The 21,487-nt window shown below is 35.1% G+C and overlaps 1 protein-coding gene across 4 annotated transcripts in view; it reads left to right on the top strand.

The window, feature by feature from the left end:
* The window catches only part of E(z) (histone-lysine N-methyltransferase E(z)), a 516,600-nt gene that overhangs the window by 165,004 nt on the left and 330,109 nt on the right, over positions 1–21,487 (top strand). For all 4 annotated transcript variants that reach the window (XM_090413305.1, XM_090413314.1, XM_090413324.1 and 1 more), the window contains exons 4-5: positions 9,481–9,594; positions 19,973–20,279. In XM_090413305.1, the coding sequence (XP_090269431.1) occupies positions 9,481–9,594; positions 19,973–20,279 (421 nt within the window). The remainder of the gene's footprint in view (positions 1–9,480; positions 9,595–19,972; positions 20,280–21,487) is intronic.

Genomic DNA, 21,487 nt, shown 5'->3' with positions numbered 1-21,487 from the left:
TAGTGTACTTGCTGATATCCCATCTGTTTCCAGTGCCAAATTGTTATCCAGATTATGCAACAGCTCTTGAACTTCATTTCATCCAAATCAAATGACACCCCCCCCCCACATCACTCAGATGAAAACATTTGTCTCGTAATTATGCCGTAAAACTAAAGTCCCTTCTTGATCCTTCATGAGTAACCTCTTTTCTCTAAGTTGGCAGATCCAATATCACACGTCAGACTGCGATTTTGGTATGCAAATTATAAATAGGCTATGGAAGCTGTTGGCAACATTACCAGCACCAAACAAAACAATATTCCTCCATGGCAGGCTTGCACCCCCATCCTGCAGCCTCTCACTTTATCAACTACAAAAGTCTCATACACCCTCGTCTGTCTATCTTTAATTGTTCAATGCACATAGAGCAGTCCACTCTGATTTCTTGCCCATCTATACTGATGGTTCAAGATCAGAGATCTCTGTTGGCTGTATTGCTTTCCTAACATTATCTCTGAGATCCCACCCAGTTGCAGTAATTATACAGCAGAGTTGCAGCCATTCAACTCGCACTTGTGCATGTCAAAGAAAACTCCTACTAAAAGTGTGTAATTTATACAGACTTTTAATTTTTTACAGGCTACCTCCTCCCTAATGTGTAATCCACATCGAGTGTTTGGTGAGGTGTTATAACTCTTATACAGAATAAAGATCCTTAATTTTGATTCTTTCTTTTAGAGAAACTTGTGCCATAGTTATATGAATTATTTACACCAAAACACAAGACAAAAGTAATATTTATTTGATTATAAGGCAATATATTTCTGTCTGAAGCTTACAGATCATCTTCAATGGCAAAAACAGTTGATACCCGGTAGAATGCAAACAATGGATTTATTTGAAATAGAATGAGCTGTATGATGTTATATTTCCAGTAACATTATGTTATAACTGAGGAAAAGGTTAATCATAACTGTAAAAAAAAAACCAAAAAAAACCCCGACATATATGTGGGTGTGTATATGTATGTATAATTTATGTCATACTCTACAGATCACCCAATAGATACAGCATCTTATTAGTTTCTTGAGACCTTATAACTTCATAAAATACCATTCTTGGTTTTAATAGCAAGTATTTAATTAAATAAATAAAAAAAACTTAATGATGCATTATTCTAATCAGACTTTCCCATATTCTTGATAACAATAGGCAGTCATTCCGATTCAAGTTCGGGCAGTGAAGCAAGGCTTCAACACTCTCCTTAAATAAACGTTTAAATTTGTATCGACAGTGATGTAGTAGGTGTGTTTCAAACCAAAGAGTGTTGGGATTTGTGTCTACTCTGTGTTGAGCCAATTCAGATTTATCAGATTTCCTGTGGTAAATATATGATTGATGTTCTTGTATTCTCTTTTCTATTGAGTGTCTTTTTCCAAAGTAGGATAGACACCAGTCACAAGGAACTTGGTATACACCTGGGAGAGACATCGGAGAGTGTTTATCTTTTGAAAAGAGAAAATAAGTTTAGAGTGTATTGAGAGGTATAAAAGTAGCCACTAAATCATATTTCTTTAGAATTCTGGAATTCAGTTCTGAAATGCCTGAGACGTATTGCATTGGAACGCGACATACTGTTTCCTTGTTGTTTAAGTTAGGTTTGTAGGAGTCCTTAATTTTGATGTTTGGTTGTGTTAGATGTCCAGCCACATTGAAATTAAGTAAAATGACATCGCAAATGCAACTCATACTTTTTTGACATACTGACAGGCCCAGTCAAAGTTAATTGGCCAATGACAATACTCCTGGTAGGAAACATTGACGAACCAATTGCACGATATCATCATCATATTCCTGACATGTACCCTCAAGGGGTGTACAGGACATAATAGTACTACATGAAAAACTTACATCATTACTAACTTCCTATGTACAATTTTTTTCCAAATCAGTCTGTTACCTGTCAAAACCTCAACATTATCAGATCTTATATTTCAGTCTTCTAAAGGACTTTACTGTGTCAATCCACCTATATCTTGGTCATCCTCTGAGTCTTTTTCCTGCCAACTTGGTAGAGAACACTTGTTTTGCTAATCTTTCCTCTCCCATTCTGTTTAAGTGACAATACCACATGAGATTATCCCTGGTAACACGTTCCTGGATGTTAACAATGTCAAGTTCTTTCCTAATATCCTTGTTTTTAATATGATATTGCCATTGATGTGATCTGTTTACATCCCTAATCTTTCTCAGAACTCTCAGAACTGTGGTCTCTAGTCCTTGGTCAAGTGTTTTACTTCTAACCCAGCTCTCAGATCCAAGTTAAAATTGGTTTGAACTGTCTTGTATAATTTAGTGTGTTGACTAATTTCTCTTATTCCATATAAATTTATTTAGTTGACTTCCTACCATACCAGCTTTGTTGATTCTGTTGTCTATTTCCATATTTAATTTATCATCTTCACTACAAATCATGCCCAATTAGCTGAAATATTTTATTTCTTTTATTGGTTCTCCATTCACAATGCAGTTGATATTTTCAATGTTATTGCCTATTTTCATTGTCTTTGTCTTTATTGCTGATTTTCATATCAAATCTATTACAACAGTTATTCAGTTTAGTCAGGGCATCTTTCAGACCTGGAATGGATTTATTTAGAAGTATTATGTCATCCACATAAAGAGCTGAGATTAACATCTCCAATTTTGATATCAGGTTTAATATCTCTTTCCTTTATAATGTGATCCATATAAATAATGAATAACAGAGGGGATAATGTACATACTTGTCTGGCACCAGATTTAACATTAAACCATCTTCCTGTACTTCCTTCAATTCTAACTGCTGACTTACAACTCAAATAAAGACAAAGTATTGCTTGATATAATGCCCCATTGACACTATACAACTCTAGTGTTTTGAATAGCTTTTCTGTTGGCACCTTGTAATATGCTTTTTCCAGATCTCCAAAGCTTAAATACAGACCTTTGTTATATTCCCATGATTTCTCTACTATTTTTCGTAAAGTGAAAATCTGATCCTGGCAGCCTCTATATGTCCTGAATCCAGCTTGTTCTTCACCAAGCTTCCCTTCCACAATCCTTCTCAACTGTTTCTCAAATATACTTGCATAAATCTTACCAGGAACATTCAGTAGAGAAATACCTCTGTAATTCTCACATTGTTTTATTTCTCTTTTTATATATGGGTACTATAAGAGCTCTACTCCAATCATCTGGAGTTTGTTCCTTTGTCCAGGCCTTCTGAACTATGCAATTTAGCCACTGTAAGACTTTTATACCTCCATACTAACATTTCTGATCGAATATCATCTACTCCAGCTGCCTTTCCACATTTCAGGCTTTTGATGACGTTTTCTACTTCAAGAATGTATTCCTGATTGCATGCTTGGTCAGTGGTTTTTACCACTGTGCTATCACTGCTTGTTTCATTTAGCAATTTTTCGAAGTAATTATTCCATACATCAAGAATATTTTTTTCTCCTGTTTTCATGTCACCTTTATCATCTCTAACTCCGTTTACAGCACTCTTTCCTCCATTTCTAAGTTTCTTCAACAACTTCCAGAATAATTTTCCACCTTCTTGATATTTATTTTCTGTTTTTGCCAAGGGGTGCTTAAGGGTCAAAGCTGTATAACTGAGAGGAGACCTCCACATAGCCTTTAAAGGAATGCGGAGAACTGACCAGGGCTTCTGACCTAATGTCCAATCCTCACCTTCTCGTGGTGCACCCTCTTGGGTATCTACTTGGATACTGAACGGACGAGGATGGGCTGGCAATTTGGGATTTAGCCGACCAAATTGTATTCTTATTGGTTAAACCAAAATATAGAATGATGGTACAACATGACAAAATTTCATGCCGGCTGGGACGTCACCCGGTTAAACAAGGCTCCCGTTGTTTTCGCCAGGGAACCAGGGTGAACAGTGAAAAGTCAGCTACTGGAACAAATCTGAAAATAAACCCCAACTCAACATCACCAGAGTTAAAGATCGGTACTATCAACGTAAGAAGCCCGAATGGCAAAGAAATGGAGCTAGCTGAGGAATTAGATAAGTACCAGATCGACATAATAGGGGTGACTGAAACAAAAAAGACCAAAACTGGTGAGATCATTCTGAGCAATAAATACAAAATGTTATATTCAGGCAATGGCAATCAAGGAAAAGAAGGAGTAGCCATAGTATTCAACACAAAATACGAGGCTAATCTTCTTGAATAGCAGTCAGTCTCAAGTAGAGTAATGTGGGCAAATATGAGAATGGGGAACTGGACAATGAGACTTATTTGTGCCTATGGTCCCACAGAAGGTTCTACTAAGGTAGAAGTGGAGGAGTTTTTTGAGACTTTAGAAAAAGCATCTGACACACAAAAAAATGAAAAGTTGGTCCTTGTTGGGGATCTAAATAGCAGAGTAGGAAATGATTGTGAGACATACAAAAATATTTTGGGAAAATTTGGAGAAAAGAGCAAAGCTAATAATAATGGCAAATATCTGTTGGATTTCTGCTCAGGACATGGACTGGTTATTACTAACACCATGTTCCAACATAAAAATGTGCACAAATTCACATGGAGAGATGAGGCTAGGAATAAGAAAAGTCTCATTGACTATGTTATTGTTGATAGTGATGTTTTCTCCCTGCTGCAGGACACCAGAGTGTACAGAGGATTTGAAATTGTAAGTGATCACTATTTAGTCTTGAGCAGGATAAAATTGAATTTCACATTGAAAAGAATAACATGTAAGAAAGTTTTAAAGCGAATAAAAGTTGAGCAGCTCTCAGATGTGAACTGTAGACTAAAATACACAAAGATTATTGAAGAAAAAATGAAAGAGTTTGAGAACAGGAATCAAACCTTGGAGATTAAGTGGCAAACTCTGAAGAAAACATTGATTGATTCTGCCAGAGAGGCATGTGGTGAGGTTGTCTGCAAGGATAAAAAAATCAGAACTCCCTAGTGGACACAGGAAGTTAAAGAGGCACTGAAGGAAAAAAAGAAAGCATACCAAAAGTTCCTGTCAAATAAGTCAGCTTGTGCTCTTAGAGAATATAGAGACAAATGCAAAAATGCTAAACACTGTGTTAAACTAGCTAAACAAAAGTCATGGGAGGACTTTGGCAAGAATATAGAAAATGAATATCAAGAAGGTGTCAAAATATTCTGGAGGTTGTTGAAGAAGCTTAAGAATGGAGGAAAGAGTGCTGTAAAGGGAATTAGAGATGATAAAGGTGACATGAAAATGGGAGAAAAATATATTCTTGAAATATGGAGTAAATACTTTGAAAAACTGCTAAATGAAACAAGCAGTGATGACAGCATAGATCAGATCTGACCAGGCATGCAGTCAAGAATACATATCCATACTTGAAGTAGAAAAAAGCTATCAAAGGCTTGAAATGTGGAAAGGCAGCAGGAGTAGATGATATTTGACCAGAAATGCTGAAGTATGGTGGTATAAGAGTCTTACAGTGCCTGCACTGCATAGTTCAGAAAGCCTGGACAGAGGGACGAATTCCCGATGATTGGAGTAGATCTCTAATAGTACCCATATATAAAAAGGGAAATAAAACTACCTGTGAGAATTACAGAGGTATTTCTCTACTGAGTGTTCCTGGCAAGATCTATGCAGGTATACTTGAGAAACGGTTGTGAAGAATTGTGGAAGAAAAGCTTGGTGAAGAACAAGCTTGATTCAGGCCATACAGAGGCTGTCAGGATCAGATCTTCACTTTACGACAAATAGACGAGAAAGCATGGGAATAATACAAAGATCTGTATTTAAGTTTTGTCGATCTAGAAAAGGCATATGACAAGGTGCCAAGAGAGAAGCTATTCAATACACTACAGTTATATGGTGTCAATGGGGTATTATATCAAGCAATACTTAGTCTTTATTTGAGTTGTAAGTCAGCAGTTAGAATTGAAGGAAGTACAGGAAGATGGTTTAATGTTAAATCTGGTGTGAGACAAGGATGTACATTATCCCCTCTGTTATTCATTATCTATATGGATCACATTATGAAGGAAAGTAGTATTAAACCTGGTATCAAAATTGGAGATGTTAATCTCAGCTCTTTATGTGGATGACATTATACTTCTAAATAAATCCATTCCAGGTCTGAAAGATGCCCTGTCTAAACTGAATAACTGTTGTAATATATATGGTATGAAGGTCAGCAATAAAAAGACAAAGACAATGAAAATGCGCAGAATCATTGAAAATGTTCCACAGGTTCTCAATTGTCAATGGAGAACCTGTGGAACAAGTAAAACATTTCAGCTATTTAGGCACGATTTTTACTGAAGATGGTAAATTAAATATAGAAATAGACAACAGAATCAGCAAAGCTGGTATGGTGGGAAGTCAATTGAATAAATTCATATGGAATAAGAGAAAAATTAGTCGGAACACTAAATTAGCTGTATACAAGACAGTGTTCAAACCAGTTTTAACTTATGGATCTGAGAGCTGGGTCAGAAGTAAAACACTTAACCAAAGACTAGAGACCACAGATATGAGAGTCCTGAGAAAGATTATAGGTGTGAACAGATGGCATCATTGGCAATATCATATTAAAAATGAGGATATTTGGAAAGAACTTGACATTGTCTGCATCCAGGAATGCATTAGCAGAGCTAATCTCAGGTGGTATGGTCACTTAAACAGAATGGGCGAGGAAAGATTAGCAAAACAAGTGTTCTCTGGCTGGTCGGCAGTAAAACGACCCAGAAGAAGACCAAGATATAGGTGGATTGATACGGTACAAAGTGCCTTAGACGATAGAAATATAAAATCTGATAATGTTGGAGTCTTGACAAGTAACAGACTGATTTGGAGGAAAATTGTCGATAGGAAATTAATAATGTGTAATTTTTTTCATGTAGTACTATTATATCCTGTACACCCCTTGAGGGTACATGGCAGGAATTTGATGATGATGATGTTTTTGCCAAAGTCTTCCCATGACTTTTGTTTAGCTAGTTTTACATAGTGTTTAGCTTTCAAAGTTTTACATAGTATTTATCTAATCAAAAGGAACTTTTGATTAGCTTTCTTCTTTTCCTTCACTGCCTGGCTTCTTGTGTCTACCATGGAGTTCTGATTTTTCTATCCTTGCAGACAACCTCACCACGTGCTTCTCTGATTGAATCAATCAATGTTTTCTTCAGTATTTGCCAGTGAATCTTCAAGGTTTGGTTCCTGTTCTCAAACTCTTCATTTTTTCTTCAATAGTGTTTGTGTATTTTAGTTTACAGTTCACTTCTTAAAGCTGCTCGACTTTTATTCACTGTAAAACTTTTTTACATGTTCTTCTTTTCAGTATGAAATTCAGTTTTATCTTGCTCAAGACTAAATAGTGATCACTTACAATTTCAAATCCTCTGTACACTCTGTGGTTCTGCACAAGGGAGAAAACATAACTATCAACAATAACATAGTCAATTAGACTTTCTTATTCCTTGCCTTTTCTCTCCATGTGAATATGTGTACATTTTTATGTTGGAACATTGTGTTAATAATAGCCAGTCCATGTCCCAAGCAGAAATCCAACAGGTATTTGCTATTGCATGAGATTAATCTTGAAATTAAGCATTGGCAGTCTACTCAGTGTAGGAATAGAAAATAGGAAGTTTTTCTTACTAGGCTCTGCATGGTTCATAGTCATCTTACTCATTCTTATTTACCGAGGGCTGATAACCCATCTGTGTGTGTGAGAAATGCAACATCTATCTCACCAGTAGTCATATTTTGGTAGAATTCCAGAGTTCACACAAGAGAAGAATGACATTTTTACATATCTGGCTAAGACCTATACACTCAAGCAGATGTTAGCAAATATGTTAGCAGTCTCAGACAAATTGCATGAGTTTTTAAATTTTTACAAGGAATTAATTTATTCAAACACATTTGATTATACGCTTGTTTATATATAAATACTGAATTGTAGATAGTACCTTCTACATAAATTTTATTTACTCACTTATCTTCTATTTATTAATGCCTTGTATAGAACTATTTATTAATACCTTTTGTAGATTTATCTTATTCACTAATTTATATCCCTATAAGTATTTATTAACACCCTTTGTACTGCTGTAACCTGTATCCTGGTGCAGTATGACCTTTGCTGTCTTTATGTCATAAGACCACAAATCAATAAATCATTTCATCTGCCTCTATCTATTCATTCAGTGTTGTGTTAGCAAAGATGTACAGCACTGATTTCTATACGTCTTACAACCTTTTATTTCTGGGACTATCTTTAATTCAAAATGATAATTCCTTTCCGGCTGGATGGAAGTTAATGTAATTTAATATCTTTATTAAAATTTGCCGTTGAACCAGATGACACAGAACCAAACTATGTCTGCAATACATATACCAGGATATCTCTAAGCAGTTGTTGAGCTAATGGTCCACATTCAGTTGTGATAATAAATAGTTACACAGGAATGCTAATATGAAATACAGTCATACCCCGAAGTTACACGGTAGGTGGGACCAACAAAAAGCACGTAAGTCGAATTTACGTAACTCGGGGTATAATTTTGCATGTAATTTATGCAAAAATACAATATACAGACATACAATTGGGACCAAAGGTTTACAAAAACACCTATATTTTTTAAGAAATATAATCATAATTGTAGTTTTTTGTACATAAAAAAAAAAGAAAGTTATTTCGATGGTTTCATAAAATCTAATAGATTCGTCTGACAGCATAATGTCTTTTTCTTGTCACGCAAAATTTCTTCATAGTAAACCAATGATTTTTTTATCCTTGCCTTGTGGCTACAATTCATTCCTCGTTGGAATCTATGTCCTCCAAAATCTGTAAACCTTTCTTTTATGATTGTTCTTACTGTGGATTCCTGTATATTTCCTGTATATCGAACTTCTTTGTTAGGTCAAAAATTTTCATTCCGCCTTCAAAATCCTTAATGATGTTGAGTTTTGCTTCCAAAGTCAATGTTTTTCTTTTCTTGCTAGCTGTAGAAGAATCGGACTTGTTTCTTTTGGATGACTTTATTATTTTTTATGTGATAAAATTTTTTATCAAGAACATAACATTAAACAGTCGCAAGGTTTATAGACTATAAAAATCGTGTATGAATGGAGACCGCGTGAAACACGTCAGTGCTTGTTCACAGCATGTGAACAAGCACTGGCGAATGCAGGCAGCACCGGAAAGATACGACTAGTGGTGAGGCATGAAGTGGGACAGGAATACGTACATATAAGAAACCGCGTCACTCCGGATTCACGGAAGTTGGGGTAGTGTAAGTCAGGGTATGACTGTACTTCCTTCTTTTATGATTGATTTTGATAATTTCCTTAATGTTTAAATAATGTTATGTTTTATAGTTATCTTTAAATTTTATTGGTAGAAAGGAGGTACTATATTTACTAATTGTGTTCAATAGATACATTAAAGTTGATAATCATTTAAAGAACTTGATTTTATAGTGTGAAGTCAAACAGCAAGATGGTACAGTTCAGTCCAAACCAATTCGTATTATTTATGCAGTTACTCCTATACCCACCATGTACACATGGGCTCCTATTCAGCAGAATTTTATGGTAAGTTGATTTCAGCATATTTATGTGTGTGTGTGTGTGTGTGTGTGTGTGTGTGTGTGTGTGTGTGTGTGTGTGTGTGTGTTATTCTTTTAGAGTATATTCCTCTAAATAGTTATTCATGTATTAGGGATCTCTAATTAATTTCAAGATGTAAACCCTATCCTATCTTTCTCATCCATCCCTTAGGATGGGTTGAGTCGTAAGCCCCTCATTAGGGGCTCGACGAATTAATGCAGCTGGCTCTTCACTCCTCTGCTGCATCCCGCTAAGGACAAGTATTCATGACTGTAAATCTGTGTGTGTGTGTGTGTGTTCACAGGGCTGGTGCCTGTTCTGGGGAACAAAGAACCCAAGTAGTTTCTGGGTGAAATCCCACCTCCTGAGAATGGATAACTCGCCTTTAGTCGAAAGAGATCATATAAAGGTTCCTCACGTCTTGGATGGGAATTGAACCCAGGTCTTTCCGACCAAAGGGCTTAGTTTATACTGACTGAGCTACAGAGGCTTTTCAAGATGTAAATAGTTCTTTTTTAGTAGTTTTCTGTGTTGTGTTACAATTTTATTCAACTTCTAACGTCTACCATTTTGTAGTGATGTAAATTAATAAAGTCCAAAGTGCTATTTCTTATTAAAACTACCTTTCCCCAGAAAGTAAAATTTACACTGTTTGCTTATATACAGATAAAAATGGGTTTCAAGTCGGTCAATAATTAGAAATGATTATGAATGAGAAAACTAATCAGAAATTAATTTCTTCTTGCATTTAATTTTAAGAAATTTTTGCTTATATTATTTGAAATTTTATATTGGAGAAATTCAATTACATTAAAGTTAAGAAAGTTGCAATGCAGCCCAAACACAAATGAAGTAATTTTATGATATTAACTAATAACGTTTTTTATAAAGTTCAGTTCATGTTAAACAGACTACTTTACAGATACTAATGCAACTCAAGTTCAAATGCCATTTATGGAGAAGTGTTATTTGGACTTATTTGTGCAGAACTGGGCTTTTCTGCTCTTAGAAATCATCATCATCAAATTCCTGCTATGTATCCTCAAGGGGTGTACAGGAAATGATAGTACTACATGAAAAATTTACATCATTACTAACTTCCTATCTACAATTTTCCTCCAAATCAGTCTGTTACTTGTCAAGAATACAATATTATCACTATCTGATCTTATATTTCTATCATCTAAGGCACATTGTACCGTATCAATCCACCTATAACTTGGTCTTCCTCTGGGTCGTTTTCCTGCCAACCTGTCAGAGAACACGTTTTGCTAATCTTTCCTCGCCCATTCTGTTTAAGTGACTATACCACTTGAGATTAGCTCTGCTAATGCATTCCTGGATGCCGACAATGTCAAGTTCTTTCCTAATATCTTCGTTTTTAATATGATATTGCCATTGATGCCATCTGTTCATGCCTCTAATCTTTCTCAGGACTCTAATATCTGTGGTCTTTGGTCAGGTGTTTTACTTTTCACCCAGCTCTCAGATCCATAAGTTAAAACTGGTTTGAACACTGTCTTGTATACAGCTAATTTAGTTTTCCGACTAATTTCTCTCTTATTCCATATGAATTTATTCAACTGACTTCCTACCATACCAACTTTGTTGATTCTGTTGTCTATTTCCATATTTAATTTACCATCTTCAATAAAAATCGTGCCTAAGTAGGTGTAATGTTTTACTTGTTCCACAGGTTCCCTGTTCACAACACAATTGATATTTTCAACAATTCGACCTATTTCCATTGTCTTTGTCTTTTTAATGCTGACCTTCATACGATATCTATTACAGCAGTTATTCAATTTAGTCAGGTACTCTTGCAAACTTGTAGCTGATTTATTTAGAAGTATGACATCACCGGCATAAAGCAAAGAGCTGACATTAACATCTCCAATTCTGATATCATGTTTGATACCACTTTCCATCATAACGTGATCCATATAATGAATAACAGAGGGGATAATGTACATCCTTGTCTCACACCAGATTTAACATTAAACCACCTTCCTATACTTCCTTCGATTCTAACCAGTGACTTACAACTTAAATACAGACTACATATTGCTTGATATAATGCCCCATTGACACCATATAACTGTAGCGTATTGAATAGCGTCTCTCTTGGCACCTTGTCATATGCCTTTTCCAGATCGACAAAACTTAAATACAGATCTTTGTTATATTCCCATGCTTTCTCAACTGTTTGTCATAAAGTGAAGATCTGATCCTGACAGCCTCTATTTAGCCGGAATCCAACTTGTTCTTCACCAAGCTTTTCTTCCACAATTCTTCTCAACCGTTTCTCAAGTATGCTTGCATGGATCTTGCCAGAGTAGGGAAATACCTCTGTAATTCTCACATTCAGTTTTATTTCCCTTTTTATATATGAGTAGTATTAGAGCTCTACTCCAATCATCGGGAATTTGTCTTCCAGGCTTTCTGAACTATGCAGTGCAGCAACTGTAAGACTTTTATACCACCATATTTCAGCATTTCTGGTCAAATATCATCTATTCCTGCTGCCTTTCCACATTTTAAGCCTTTGATGGCTTTTTCTACTTCAAGTATGGGTATGTATTCCTGACTGTATGCCTGTTGAGTGTTTTTTACCACTGTGCTATGACTGCTTGTTTCATTTAGCAATTTTTCGAAGTAATTACTCCATACTTCAAGGATATCTTTTTCTCCTGTTTTCATGTCAACTTTATCATCTCTAAGTCCTTTTATAGCACTCTTTTCTCCATTGCTTTCTTACATTTGTCTCTGTATTCTCTAAGAGCACAAGCTTACTTATTGCCAGGAACTTTTGATATGCTTTCTTCTTTTCCTTCACTGCCTCTTTAACTTCCTGTGTCCACCATGGAGCTCTGATTTTTCTATCCTTGCAGACAACCTCGCCACATGCCTCTCTGGCTGAATCAATCAGGGTTTTCTTCAAGGCTTGCCACTGAATATCCAAGGTTTGTTTCCTGTTCTCAAACACTTTCATTTTTTTTTTCAATAATCTTTGTGTATTTTAGTCTACAGTTCACATCTGAGAGCTGCTCAACTTTTATTCGCTTTAAAACGTTCTTACGTGTTATTCTTTTCAATATGAAATTCAATTTTATTCTGCTCAAGACTAAATAGTGATCACTTACAATTTCAAATCCTCTGTACACTCTGGTGTCCTGCACCAGACAGAAAGCATCACTGTCAACAATAACATAGTCAATGAGACTTTTCTTATTCCTTGCCTCTTCTTTCCATGTGAATTTGTGCACATTTTTATGTTGGAACATGGTGTTAGTAATAACCAGTCCATGTCCTGAGCAGAAATCGAATGGGTATTTGCCATTATTATTGGCTTTGCTCTTTTCTCCAAATTTTCCCAAAATATTTTTGTATGTCTGATAATCATTTCCTACTCTGCTATTTAAATCCCCAACAAGGACGAACTTTTCCTTTTTCATTGTGTCAGTTGCTTTTTCTAAAGCATCAAAAAATTCCTCCACTTCTACCTTAATAGAACCTTCTGTGGGCACAAATAAGTCTTATTGTCCAATTTCCCATTCTGATATTTGCCTACATCATTCTACTTGAGACTGCCTGCCATTCAAGAAGATTAGCCTCATATTTTGTGTTGACTACTATGGCTACCCCTTCTTTTCCTTGATTGTCATTTCCTGAATATAACATTTTGTATTTATTGTTCAGAAAGATCTCACCAAGTTTTGTCTTTTTTGTTTCAGTCACCCCTATTATATCGATCTGGTACTTATCTAATTCCTCAGCTAGCTCCATTTCTTTGCCATTCAGCTTCTTATATTGATAGTACTGATCTTTAACTCTAGTGATGTTGATTTGGGGTGTGCTTTCAGATTCGTTCCAGTAGCTAACTTTTCACTATTCGCCCTGGTTCCCTGGCGAAAACAACGGGGGCCTTGTTTAACCAGGCGACTCCCCAGCTGGCATGAAATTTTGTCATGTTGTACCATCATTTTCTATATTGGTATAAGCCAATAAAAATATAATTTGGTCGGCTAAATCCTAAATTGCCAGCCCATCCTCGTTCGTTCAGTATGCAGGTAGATACCCAACAGGGTGCACCACGAGAAGGTGAGTATTGGACATTTTTTTAATGCTTTAGAGAAAGCATCTGACACAATGAAAAAGTTGGTCCTTGTTGTGGATCTAAATAGCAGAGTAGGAAATGATTGTCAGACATACAAAAAGATATTGGGAAAATTTGGAGAAAAGAACAAAGCTAATAATAATGGGAAAAACTCGTTGGATTTCTGCTCATTACGTGGACTGGTTATTACTAACACCATGTTCCAACATAAAAATGTGCACAAATTCACATGGAGAGAAGAGGCAAGGAATAAGAAAAGTCTCATTGACTATGTTATTGTTGATAGTGATGTTTTCTCCCTTGTTCAGGACCTCAGAGTGTACAGAGGATTTGAAATTGGAAGTGAACACTATTTAGTCTTGAGCAGGATAAAATTTAATTTCATATTGAAAAGAATAACATGTAAGAAAGTTTTAAAGCGAATAAAAGTTGAGCAGCTCTCAGATGAACTGTAGACTAAAATACACAAAGATTATTGAAGAAAAAATGAAAGAGATTGAGAACAGGAACCAATCTTTAGAGATTCAGTGGCAAGCCTTGAAGAAAACCTTGATTGATTCATCCAGAGAGGCATGTGGTGAGGTTGTCTGCAAGGATAGAAAAATCAAAACTCCATGGTGGACACAGGAAGTTAAAGAGGCAGTGAAGGTAAAGAAAAAATCATATCAAAAGTTCCTGACAAATAAGTCAGCTTGTGCTCTTAGAGAATACAGAGACAAATGTAAGAAAGCTAAACACTGTGTAAAACTAGCTAAACAAAAGTCATGGGAGGACTTTGGCAAGAACATAGAAAATAAATATCAAGAAGGTGGTAAAATATTTTGGAGGTTATTGAAGAAACTCAGAAATGGAGGAAAGAGTACTGTAAAAGGATTTAGAGATGATAAAGGTGACAATGAAAATGGAAGAAAAAGATATCCTTGAAGTATGGAGTAATTACTTCGAGGAATTGCTAAATGAAACAAGCAGTGAGCACAGTGGTAAAAAACACTCAACAGGCATACAATCAGGAATACATATCTATACTTGAAGTAGAAAAAGCCATTAAAGACTTAAAATGTGGAAAGGCAGCAGGAGTAGATGATATTCGACCAGAAATGCTGAAGTATGGTGGTATAAAAGTCTTGAGGTGGCTGCACTGTATAGTTCAGAAAGCCTGGACAGAGGGACGAATTCCCGATGATTGGAGTAGAGCTCTCATAGTACCCATATATAAAAAGGGGAATAAAACTGAATGTGAGAATTACAGTGGTATTTCCCTACTGAGTATTCCTGGTAAGATATATGCAAGTATACTTGAGAAACGGTTGAGAAGAATTGTAGAAGAAACGTTTTGGTGAAGAACAAGCTGGATTCAGGCCATATAGAGGCTGTCAGGATCAGATCTTCACTTGACGACAAATAGTGAAGAAATCATGGGAATATAACAAAGATCTCTATTTGAGTTTTGTAGATCTGGAAAAGGCATGTGATAAGGTGCCAAGAGAGAAGCTATTCAATGTACTACAGTTATATGGTGTCAATGGAGCATTATATCAAGCAATACTTAGTCTTTATTTGGGTTGTATATCAGCAGTTAGAATTGAAGGAAGTACAGGAAGATGGTTTAATGTCAAATCTGGTGTGAGACAAGGATATACATTATCCCCTCTGTTATTCATTATCTATATGGATTACATTATGAAGGAAAGTGGTTTTAAGCATGATCAAAATCGCAGATGTTAATGTCAGCTCTTTGCTTTATGCGGACGATGTTATACTTATGAATAAATCCACTATGAGTCTGTAAGATTCCTTGACTAAATTGAATAACTGTTGTAATAGATATGGTATGAAGGTCAGCAATAAAAAGACAAAGACAAGGATAATAGGTAGAATCGTTGAAAATGTCAACTGCATTGTGAACGGAGAACCTGTGGAACAAGAAAACATTTCACCTACTTAGGCACGATTTTTAGTTAAGATGGTAAATTAAATATGGACATAGACAACAGAATCAATAAAACTGGTATAGTAGGAAGTCAATTTAGTAAATTCATATGGAATATGAGAGAAATTAGTCGAAATACTAAATTAGCTGTAATCAAGACAGTGCTCAAACCAATTTTACTTATGGATCTGATAGCTGGGTCAGAAGTAAAACACTTGACTACAGACAGTAGATATGAGAGTCCTGAGAAAGATTAGAAGCGTTAACAGATGGGATCAATGGCAATATCATATTAAAAATGAGGATATTAGGAAAGAACTTGACATTGTCAGCACCCAGGAATGCGTTAGCAGAGCTAATCTCAGGTGGTATGGTCATTTAAACAGAATGGGCGAGGAAAGATTAGCAAATCAAGTGTTCTCTGCCAGGTTGGCAGGAAAACGACTCAGAGGAAGACCAAAATATAGGTGGTTTGATATGGAACAAAGTGTCTTAGACGACAGAAATATAACATCTGATTATATTGGAGTCTTGACAAGTAACAGATTGATCTGGAGGAAAATTGTAGATAGGAATTTAGTAATGTTGTAAATTTTTCATGTAGTACTATCATATCCTGTACACCCCTTGAGGGTACATGGCAGGAATTTGATGATGTAATTCGTAAATTTTTTTTTTTCTTTCACCAGAGGTCATGCCAGTAGAATAACATGTGATCAAAGCATTGTTTCTTTAGCTTACAGTTATTAATGTAACTCAGCTTGTCTTGTATATTGATGTATGCTCCAGATGATGATCTTGATGTCAAGATCTAAACGTCGGGATAATAAAGTTTTTTAACACAGTTGTAAATTATATAAATATTTAAAAGAAAAAAAAAAAATTTGATTTACTACTTTCACTAAAAATCATGCCTAAGTAGCTGAAGTGTTTTACTTGTTCCACAGGTTCTCCGTTCACAATGCAGTTGAAATTTTCAACGATTCTGCTAATTTTCATTGTCTTTGTCTTTTTATTGATGACCTTCATACCATATCTATTACAACAATTATTCAATTTAGTCAGGGAATCTTGCAGACTAGTAGTGGATTTATTTAGAAGTATAACATCACCCACATAAATCAAAGCTGACATTAACATCTCTAATTTTGATATCATGTTTAATACCACTTCTCTTCATAATGTGATCCATATAGATAATGAATAACAGAGGGGGATAATGTACATGCTTGTCTCACACCAGATTTAACATTAAACCATCTTCCTGTACTTCCTTCAATTCCAACTGCTGACATACAACCCAAATAAAGGCTAAGTATTGCTTGATATAATGCCCAATTGACACCATATAACTGTTGCATATTGAATAGCTTCTCTCTTGGCACCTTGTCATATGCGTTTTTCAGATCAACAAAACTTAAATACAGATATTTGTTATATTCCCACGATTTCTCCACTATTTGTCGTAAAGTGAAATTCTGATCCTGACAGCCTCTATTTGGCCTAAATCCAGCATCTTCTTCACCAAGCTTTTCTTCTGCAATTCTTCTAACCCGTTTCTCAAGTATACTTGCATAAATCTTACCAGGAACACTCATTAGGGATATACCTCTGCAATTCTCACATTCAGTTTTATTTCCCTTTTTATATATGGGTACTATGAGAGCTCTACTCCAATCATCGGGAATTCGTCCCTGTCCAGACCTTTTGAACTATGCAGTTAATCCACTGTATGAGTTTTATGACATACTTCAGCATTTCTGGTTGAGTATCATCTATTCCTTCTGCCTTTCCACATTTCAAGCCTTTAATGGCTTTTTCTACTTCAAGTATGGATATGTGTATTCCTGACTGTATGCCTGTTAAGTGTTTTTTTACCACTGTGCTATGACTGCTTGTTTCATTTAGCAATTTTTCGAAGTAATTACTCCATACTTCAAGGATATCTTTTTCTCCTGTTTTCATGTAACCTTTATCATCTCTAACTCCTTTTACAGTACTCTTTCCTCCATTTCTGAGCTTCTTCAATAACCTCCAAAATATTTTTCCACCTTCTTGATATTTATTTTCTATGTTCTTGCCAAAGTCTTCCCATAACTTTTGTTTAGCTAGTTTTACACAGTGTTTAACTTTCTTACATTTATCTGTGTATTCTCTAAGAGCACAAACTTATTTGCAGTAACTTTTGATATGCTCTCTTCTTTTCCTTCTCTGACTCTTTAACATCCTGAAAAAATCAGGACTCCATGTCCACCATGGAGTTCTGATTTTTCTATCCTTGCAGACAACCGCACCACATGCATCTCTGGCTGAATCAATCAGTGTTTTCTTCAAGGCTTGCCACTGAATCTCTAAAGTTTGGTTCATGTTCTCAAACTCTTCATTTTTTCTTGAATAATCTTTGTGTATTTTAGTCTACAGTTCACATTTGAGAGCTGCTCAACTTTTATTCGCTTTAAAACCTTTTTACATGTTATTCTTTTGAATATAAAATTCAGTTTTATCCTGCTCAAGACTAAATAGTGATCACTTCCAATTTCAAATCCTCTGTACACTCTGGTGTCCTGCACCAGGGAGGAAACATCACATCACTATCAACAATAACGTAGTAAATGAGTCTTTTCTAATTCCTTGCCTCTTCTCTCTGTGTGAATTTATGTACATTTTTATGTTGGAACATGGTGTTAGTAATAACCAGTCAATGTTCTGAGCAGAAATCCAACAGGTATTTGCTATTATTATTAGCTTTGCTCTTTTCTCCAAATTTTCCCAAAATATTTTTGTATGTCTGACAATCATTTGCTACTCTGCTATTTCGATCCCCAACAAGGACTAACTTTTCCTTTTTCATTGTGTCAGTTGCATTCTCTAAAGCCTCAAAAAAATTCCTCCACTTCTACCTTAGTAGAATCTTCTGTGGGACCATCGACACAAATAAGTCTCATTGTCCAGTTTCCCATTCTGATATTTTCCCACATCGCTCTACTTGAGTCTGCCTGCCATTCAAGAAGATTAGCATCATATTTAGTGTTGAATACTATGGCTACTCCTTCTTTTCCTTGATTGTCATTGCCTGAATATAACATTTTGTATTTATTGCTCAGAAAGATCTTGCCAGTTTTTGTCATTTTTGTTTCAGTCACCCCTATAATGTCGATCTGGTACTTATCTAATTCTTCAGCTAGTTCCTCTTCTTTGCCATTTAGGCTTCTTATGTTAATAGTACCTATCTTTATCTCTGATGATGTTGAGTTGGGGTGTGTTTTCATATTTGTTCCAGTAGCTGACTTTTCACTCTTCGCCCTGGTTCCCTGGTGAAAACAACGGGGGCCTTGTTTAACCAGGTGTCACCCCAGCTGGCATGAGATTTTGTAATGTTGTACGATCATTTTGCATTTTGGTTTAAGCCAATAAGAATACAATTTTGTCTGCTAAATCCCAAATTGCCAGCCCAAATTTCTTCGTTCATTATCCAGGTAGATACCCAACATTGTGCACCATGGAATGGTGAGGATTGGACATGAGTTCAGAAGCTCTGGTCGGTTCTCCACATTCCTTTAAAGGCTATGTGGAGGTTTCCTCTCAGTTATAAAGCTTTGATCCTTAAGCACCTTAGAAAGGATATTGCATTTATAATAGTGATTTTTGGTAATAGTTGCTTATCATAAATTTATAAAGTTTTTTGTACATTAAATCAACAGAAACATTTCATCTTTTTTTTTTTCTCCTCTTAAACATTCAGAAATTGACTTAAAAGAGGTTTAAGAATATCCCCCCCCCCCTCTTCCACTGAAAAACTTTAAAATACTTTGGAATGGACAACCATATGCACAGTTATTTCAGTTAATTATACAATTAATGACAAGAAGATATCAATAACAAAACAGGATAATCACTTTTTTTCCCTTTTTTAAAATTTTTTTATTTTTAGCAGCATAGTGCATAATCTTTGTATAATAACTGCTGCTAGCCAGTGGTTAAAATATTATACATTGGTTTTAGGATATGATGGAAGATATCCATGGGCCTGTTCTGCTAAAATATTTCTGAATCACGATTAAAATATTCATCGTTTTCAGAGATGAACTGTATATAGGAAAGTTAAAGACAAATTAGTCTAATAGACTACAATACTATCATTTAGAATAGCATTTCATGTGGAGATATGACTGTGTTCTTTAATTTTTTTGTAATTCCTTTATATTAAACATTATGCATCTAATTTAAAAGAGTGTCGATCTGAAAATAACAATTTCACATATACAACTGGTTCTACTTACAGGTATTTTAAGTTATATTTTATTCTTAAAAATCAGGTGGAAGATGAAACAGTTTTACATAACATTCCATATATGGGAGATGAAGTTCTAGATCAGGATGGCTCTTTTATTGAAGAATTGCTCAAAAATTATGATGGAAAGGTGCATGGGGATAGAGAGTGTGGTTTCATCACTGATGAGATTTTTGTAGAGTTAGTACAGGCTCTTACTATTTTTCAAGACCTTGATGGTGACAGCCTTAATGAAAAAGAAGAAAAGAAAGAAAAAAATGAAATTGGAAATTTCAGCAAAAATAAAAAATCATCTAGCAAAATTTTTCCTGATGCTGATCTTTCAAATTCAGGTAAGAAGGATTTTGTTAGTTTCGGTGGATAATCAAATATCAATTGAAACTATGCTTAATATAGAAAGTATTCCTTACGAGAATTATTTCAGAAGTTCATGATCAGAAAATTGGTTTCTTCCTACCTTTTACTTTTTTAATATATGTAATCACATTTTGTTACTTTACTAATGGTACATTCAGAAAATATTTAGAAAATTTAATTCATCCAATATTTGCATCTCTGTATAATTTAATAATATTCAATATAAATTTCATATTGTCATTGCATATTTTCTCTGAGTCCTAAAGTTGATTTCCTTGTATCACAAATGAAGACACACCACAATGGATCACATATCATCTAGCCATTAAGAGCAGTTCAGTTTCTGGCATAGGTGTAAACATCCCCTACACCTACCCTTTCCTGCGATCTTCAGCAGTAAAGTTCTTCTCAGCATCGTCTTCACATCCAAATGAACTAGTACAACAAGCAGCAAATTATGACGAAACAGATTTCTTCAAATATAGAAGACCTAAGGCCATCCTACTTCCTAACGAAGATCTTTAACTTGCACCCACTCAGGCAGAGCACTTAGCTCATAAACTTTTCCTCACACAGTAACCTTATCAGATAGCAGGGATTATAAAAGCATTTTACTTCACCCTTATAGACAGTAATATCTTGCGTCTTGCATAGGTGTAAGTAATCAAACTGATGATAAACCAGAAGCTGCTAACTTACTCAGTATCAGTGATCAGTCTTATAACATGGGATTTACTGTATACTTTGACATATTTTAATTCGCTATTAATTCTTATTTTAATCTTTTATTTCAAACCACTTGCCTGTTGAGTGGATACTTATAAGAACTTCATTCTTTGCTATCATGTTCAATAATAGAAAAAATGGCCATTTAAAGTCCAGTTGTAGGAATTTAGAATGTCAAAAAAATAAAAAATAAAATAAAATAAAAATAATAATACCAGGCTATATAAAAACTAGTTTGCATTTTGATTTCATAAGTCACATTAATTGTGACTTATGAAATCAAAAAATTAATAAAGTATTTGCCATGTTAATTACCGATACACCAAAGTTGCAGTTGTTTTATCCCAGCAATTACTTAGTTCTTCTCAGCTGTTAATTCATTCAATTACTTCGCAACTACTTAGCTTTTCTCAACTGCTAATGGCACTTTGAATGTTATACATTCAAAGTGCCATTT

The sequence above is a fragment of the Typopeltis vanoorti genome, chromosome 2, assembly GCF_054136105.1.
Source record: "Typopeltis vanoorti isolate ZY-2024b chromosome 2, IOZ_Tvanoo_1.0, whole genome shotgun sequence".
NCBI lineage: Eukaryota > Metazoa > Arthropoda > Arachnida > Uropygi > Thelyphonidae > Typopeltis > Typopeltis vanoorti.
This window is presented reverse-complemented; position numbering and strand designations above follow the sequence as displayed.